Below are 6,648 nucleotides of genomic sequence, written 5' to 3'. Positions count from 1 at the left end.
GTGTTCCAAAATCACTCTGCAATTTTAAAATTCCACTGTCTGATATTTGCTTATCTAGAAATCTTTGAAATCCATGAGACCATTTTTCCACTCATCCCTTTGTCCTTTTATCAATCTAATAAAACTCTAATTACATTTATAAGAGCTTGATTTGAACTTTATTTTCCCTTTGCTTATTTCTGTCATGAACTAGGTAGAGATGAATTGAAGGGTTTCACAAAGCTGCTGCTGTTACTCTTGTTCCTACCAAATTATTATGGACAAAGATTCTGTTATCAGCTTGATGCAGATTTATTTGGTAATCTGATGGGGAAGCTGATTCTTGGGTCACAAGTAATCACACATTTACTCTATGTATTAGGTATGAATTGTCCTCTTCCTTTAATTTTTTAGATCCTGTAATTGCCCATCAGTGAGTTTATTCAAGAGACTTCAGTTTTGGGATTCCCAGTCTAAGTACTTTTACTTAAGAACCACAGAAGCAATTGTACTCCTAACTCTTTGGTCTCAAGGTCCTATTAATTTAAAAGTAAATGAAATTGTAGTGATCAAATAACTAGAATAACATCAAGGAGTTATGAATACTCATATCCTTTTCCAAGAATTATTATTGTAATGGTGGTCACATACCTCTGCCAGGAGGAGTTGTTCATTTTGCAATTGGACATATAGATTCCATGGAGAATGTTTGAGTAGAGTGGAAAGACACAATTGTTGGTGACTTTCCCTTGGCCACTCACTTCCTCTCTCTGGATCAATGTTATACCTCCCACATAGTGATTGGAGTTCATGATTTCAAGAACCTTAGCACTAATTTTCAAGAACAGTACACAATATGACCTTCAAGAATCTTGGTATATGAATTCAAGAACAGGAGTACTGATACTTAACTTGTAATAACACAGTAAAAATAAAAAGCATCATGATTATAGAATAGAATTTACTGAGGATCTTACAGAATTAAGATCTAAAGTCAATCTACTAATCACTAACAAAAATATGCAGTCACATACTTCTGGAGTTTGATCAATATTTAGTTCTATATGGATTCATGATTCTATCCTTTAGTAACAGATATAGATTTTGCCTCACCACCCATGAATTAATCACTCCCTCACTGCTCCCTGAGTTAATTATTCTATTACTTCAGTTTATATGCTGCATATTTTCAAGCATTTTTAGCCATGTCTACATATAGAATGCATCCCAAAGACAGAAAGTCACATTTTCTGTAATCTTAATTTTGGAATTTTAGTGTATAAAGATTTACATAAAATTCAGAATAATTATATATGCACATTTTAAAATTATCAGAAATTATAGCTTTCTTAGTCAGATATTATTTTATAGTTACCATGCATTTTTTTCAATTGAGAGTGTACCCTTCAATTGTTTTAACAGATGCTTGCAGCAATGACTGCCAATTAGAACACATTTACCACTTCAACTAGAAACTCAGTGCTCTGTAACTACTTCTTAAATATAGCCTCATCCCTGCAAGCTAAGTAAACACAAATCTACTCAGTTTTTTTCATAGATTTATGACTGTGAACATCACATTATGGATGAAGCATTACAAAAGTTCTCTTGCCTGATGAGGAGCCTAGATCCATAAGAGATCACCTGCACTTTCATCTATACTCACCCAGCACATAGGAATGAAAGGACATGTCATACCTTTCTCCTCATCTCTTTCCTATTCCTCTCCCCACCCCACTCCATTTCTTTCCTTTTACTGAGACCCTTGGTGCCAAACCAAACCCTTCCAGATTCCTTGCCAAGCAAATGCCAAAGCAGATAAGCTGCACAAGACATCTTGTGAAACAGAAAAGAGGAAAGATTCCAGAGGCTTCAAAGAGCTCCTTACTCTTCCACCAGTTGTCTTCTACCTCCCCTACTAGTGGTAAATTCTCTCCTTAACCACATAAAAACTCAGATCTAAACACATCTTTTCTGCATCTTTTTGTGAGAACAGGCTGCCACTGTTTTAGCTTTTAATAGAGTAACCTGTCTCTGTTGAGATTGGTTCTCCTTTCTGTCTCATCCTTGAGGGTACAAAAGGCCAAAACCCCAAGCTCTTCCATACCTAATAGGAACAGCAATAGATTCCTAGGAAAGGAGGAGAAATAGTGATGACTTATCAGATGAAAGATATTCAGTTAACTGGCAGGAAAAGAAGCTCCATGTTCTTTGCTGCACACAATTGGACTGCAGTTTCCTGATAAAGATTCAAGAAAGGAGAAGAAAAAAGAAGTTCTAAATTCAAATACTATTGAACTTCCATGTTCTTAATCTTACTAGATTTTTTAGTAATCATTTTTTCATTCACTGTTATCTCTTAATGACCATTTACATAGTTAGATGGTTGGGTTTCTGTATTGTATTTAATGAATTTTCACCAATTTTAGGAGAATAAGGATCTATATCTATGTAACTATTAATAGTCCTATCAGAAATCTTTGTAAGGATCATTCAGTTGTAATGAATACATGTGCAGTAATTCATGAATTACTTGTAATTGTCACACAATAATACACATTTTACTATGAGAAACAACCTCAATCTGTTGTCACTATCATAAGTCACATTATTATTGACATCCTTTGGAAGCTTTTAGCAAGCCAATATGTCATATATGATAATAAAATTCAACAATTAAAATTTATGTAATTATAACCCCTAGTTGTTTGAATTAGTAAAATCAGTTCAAGTGTTTAAAACTCCTTTGAAAATAACTTTAAGAATCTTAGATATCATGTAAAATTTTCAAAGGATTGAAAATTGGAATAACCCAGTATGCATTAAAGTAGTAGGTAGTAATGAAAAATAAATTAAAGTAAATCAAATTTTAGTTGCAGCAATAGATTATGCTTTCTGGGTCTTTCTCATGTGTCTTATAATCCTAATTGCTACTTTAGGGCAACAAATTAAAATTTGAAAGATCTTTAAGAAAACATCTCTCGGCCGGCGCCACGGCTCAGCAGGCTAATCCTCCGCCTTGAGGCGCCGGCACACAGGGTTCTAGTCCCGGTCAGGGCACTGGATTCTGTCCCGGTTGCCCCTCTTCCAGGCCAGCTCTCTGCTGTGGCCAGGGAGTGCAGTGGAGGATGGTCCTTGGGCCCTGCACCCCATGGGAGACCAGGAGGAAGCACCTGGCTCCTGGCATTGGATCAGTGTGGTGCGCCAGCCGCAGCAGCCATTGGAGGGTGAACCAATGGCAAAAGAAGACCTTTCTCTCTGTCTCTCTCTCTCACTGTCCACTCTGTCAAACAAAAAAAAAAAAAAAAAAAAAAAAAGAAAACATCTCTCAGGTAGACTGTCTTGTATTGATGTAAAATGTGCTTTTGTACTGTTTCTCACATTCCACTGTTGAGTTCACCAAGGAATGGCCATGTGACCTTGGAAAACCTTGGAAAATCCTGAGTTGAATGTAAATCTGATTAAAATCCAGAAAGGACTATAAATCATGAAGGAATGAAAGTATACATTTTCAATAAAATTGAGGGTCATCTTTGGGAGAGGGGAGATAATACAACCAAAATGATCATAACAAAATCATTGTAAAGTTATAGTAATGGAAAAGTGTATTACTGATTCTCTTTTGCAAAAACAAAGTCCATTCAGACTTTATTCAATGTTCTTTTCTCTGGGCAAGAAAGAATAGAAATTGAAGGAAGAAAAGGAGAAAAGGGGAATCATGAATGAAACATTTTAAAATTGTACACTCAGTAGTACAGGGAAATTCAGTAGATGAGTTTTGCAATTCATAGAATTAGAGGTGGCCCCATTATACAATGATGGTGATGTGTGGGACAACTGTCATTTGGGATTTCCATATTACAGTCATTAATAATTTCCACATTACAAATTTTCTGATGTTATAAGGTGTGATTCTGGCAAAGAGCTTTCCCACACTCATTACACTCACAAGCTTTCTCCCCGTGTGAGTTCTCTGGGAAAGATTTTTCTACATGCATTATATTCAAAGGGCTTTTCCCCATTATGAATTAGATGATGTTCAATGAGGGTTGAATTATGGTAAAAAGCATTCTGAGCCATTGCATTCATAAGGTTTCTTCCCTGTGTGAATGTTCTGATGTTTGATTAATGGTGAAAGGCTTCTCCAGTCATTGGATTTGGAAGTTTCCCCTCTATATGAGTTCTCTGATGCATTATTCCCAAAGCTCTTCCACACCCATTACATTAATAACTTTTCTCTCCTGTGTGAATTTGCTCATCTGTTATGAGTTGAGATTTATAGCAAATGGATTTTGAAGTCATTACATTCATATTTCTTCCCTATGTTTATTTCTCTGATGTTCAATCAGGTCTGATTACTGGCCAAAGCCTTTTCCATAGTCATTACCCACATGGGGTTTCTCCTCTGTGAATTCTCTGGTATGTTATTAATCAAGACTTAACAGCAAAAGCCTTTTTTAGTTATCACATTCATGAGATTTCTTGTGTGAATTCTGATGCACTGAGTTATGATTTATTGCCAAAGGTTTCCAGTCATTACATTCATAAGACTTCTCCCGTGTGAAATCTCTTGCTTTTCCAGTCATGACAGTTATCAAGTTTCTACCTTCTGTGGATTCTCTGATGTTTGATGAGGTTTGACTTCTGGATAAAGGCTTTTCCACATTCATTACATTCATGAGGTTTCTCCCCTGTGTGGATTCTCTGATGTTTGATGAGGTTTGACTTCTGGCTAAAAGCTTTTCCACAGTCGTTACATTCATGAGATTTCTCCCCTGTGTGAATTTTCTGATGTTTAATGAGGTCTGATTTCTGACCAAAGGCTTTCCCACAGTCATTACATTTATAAGGTTTCTCCCCTGTGTGAATTCTTTGATGTTTGATGAGGTCTGACTTTTGGCTAAAGGCATTTCCACAGTCATTGCATTCATAAGGTTTATGCCCTGTGTGAATTCTTTGATGTCGTATGACACTTGACTTCAGGACAAAGGCTTTTCCACAGTCATTACATTTATGACACTTCTCCCCTATGTGAATTCTCCGATGTTTGATGAGGTCTGATTTTTGGCCAAAGGCTTTTCCACAGCCATTACATTCATGAATTTTCTCTCTTGTGTGAGTTCTCTGGTGCGTTATGAGGTTTGACTTCTGGCCAAAGGCTTTACCACAGTCATTACATTCATAAGGTTTCTCCCCTGTATGAGTTCTCTGATGCATTATGAGGTTTGACTTCCAGCCAAAAGCTTTTCCACAGTGATTACATTCATAAGGTTTCTCCCTTGTGTGAGTTCTCTGATGCATTATGAGGCTTGACTTCTGGCCAAAGGCTTTTCCACAGTAGTTACATTCATGAGGTTTCTGCCCTGTGTGAATTCTCTGATGCGTTATGAGGCTTGACTTCTGACTAAAGGCTTTTCCACAGTCATTACATTCATAAGGTTTCTCCCCTGTGTGAATTCTCTGATGCATTATAAGGTTTGACCTCTGGTGAAAAACTTTTCCACAGCCATTACATTCATAAGCCTTCTCCTCTGTGTGGAGTCTCTTATGTTTGCTGAGGGATGACTTGCACAAAAAGGCTTTTCCACAATTATTACATTCATGAATTTTCTTCTGTGTGTGAATTTTCTGACTTCTACTGAGATCTGACTTCTGGTCACTGGTTTCTTTATATTCATTGCATATATTGGGGTTTTCCTGCATTTGAGTACTGTAATGGATGTTATGGCAGGACTTAAAAGTGAATGATTTTCCACAAGGTTTACATACATAGAGTTTTTTCTCTATATGTGGTCTCCAATTGGTTGCAAGATATGATTGGTAAATGGCAGGTTCCACATACCTAATATATTCATAAAATTTCTCTCTTGTGTGGGTTTGTTGACACATTCTGAGGTTAGAATTTTCATGGAAAACTTTTTCTCTATGTGTTGTCTTTCCAACAGTGATGGTTGACTTATTACAGGCTTCTACAACATGAATCCTATCAGATTTACAGAATTTCTTCTTTGTGAAGCCTTTCCCTTGTACTATATGTTCAAATGGCTGCTTCACAGTTTGAATCTTGTGATACTGACTAAGAGGCTGACAGAATTGGAGAGAGTTTCTAGATAACTTAGTGGCATCAAATTTCTCTTCAACTTGTAATTGATCAAGCCAACTGAGAGGATACACATTGTGACATAGATTGCCCTCCTTAGGTTTCATTCTTGAATAAGTTCCTGTTTTGATAATCAGTTTTGGAATATATCTTGAACTTGCATTAAGTGTTTTTCTTAATTCAACTATCTTGAGAACTGGTGATTTGTTAGTTTTCATAACATCCTGATTCAGATTTTTGTCTTGACTTTCCTGGTTGTTCCTAAGCAGGTCATCCTCTTTCATGGCAACTGAAATGAGTAAAAATAACCATGTCACTGAATCACATATGACTTACTCTTGGCATACTCATATAAATGGAATTTAGTTGTTATCCAAATGGCATAAGATTTTAACAAAATCAGTACAAGATACTTATTTATGACTATTATATGGCTGTTCTCTTTAATACATTAATATACATTAAATAATATACATTAAAATATATTAAAGTGTACCTATAGATTTCCCAATGTTCAATCAAAATCTTGCTTATTACCTGAATTTTTTTCAGGAAAGGCAGAATGGCTT

The 6,648-nt window shown here is 36.1% G+C and overlaps 1 protein-coding gene across 5 annotated transcripts in view; it reads right to left on the bottom strand.

Moving 5' to 3' along the window:
• Positions 1 to 393: 393 nt before the first annotated feature.
• The window catches only part of LOC100341584 (uncharacterized), a 31,205-nt gene continuing 24,950 nt past the window's right edge, over positions 394 to 6,648 (bottom strand). For all 5 annotated transcript variants that reach the window (XM_089308245.1, XM_089308243.1, XM_089308244.1 and 2 more), the window contains one exon: positions 394 to 6,368. In XM_089308245.1, coding sequence (XP_089164371.1) covers positions 4,582 to 6,368 — 1,787 coding nt within the window. In that variant the 3' untranslated portion in view covers positions 394 to 4,581. The remainder of the gene's footprint in view (positions 6,369 to 6,648) is intronic.

The sequence above is a fragment of the Oryctolagus cuniculus genome, chromosome 11, assembly GCF_051225735.1.
Source record: "Oryctolagus cuniculus isolate XC-2025 breed Fujian yellow rabbit chromosome 11, ASM5122573v1, whole genome shotgun sequence".
NCBI classification, from domain to species: Eukaryota; Metazoa; Chordata; class Mammalia; order Lagomorpha; family Leporidae; genus Oryctolagus; species Oryctolagus cuniculus.
This window is presented reverse-complemented; position numbering and strand designations above follow the sequence as displayed.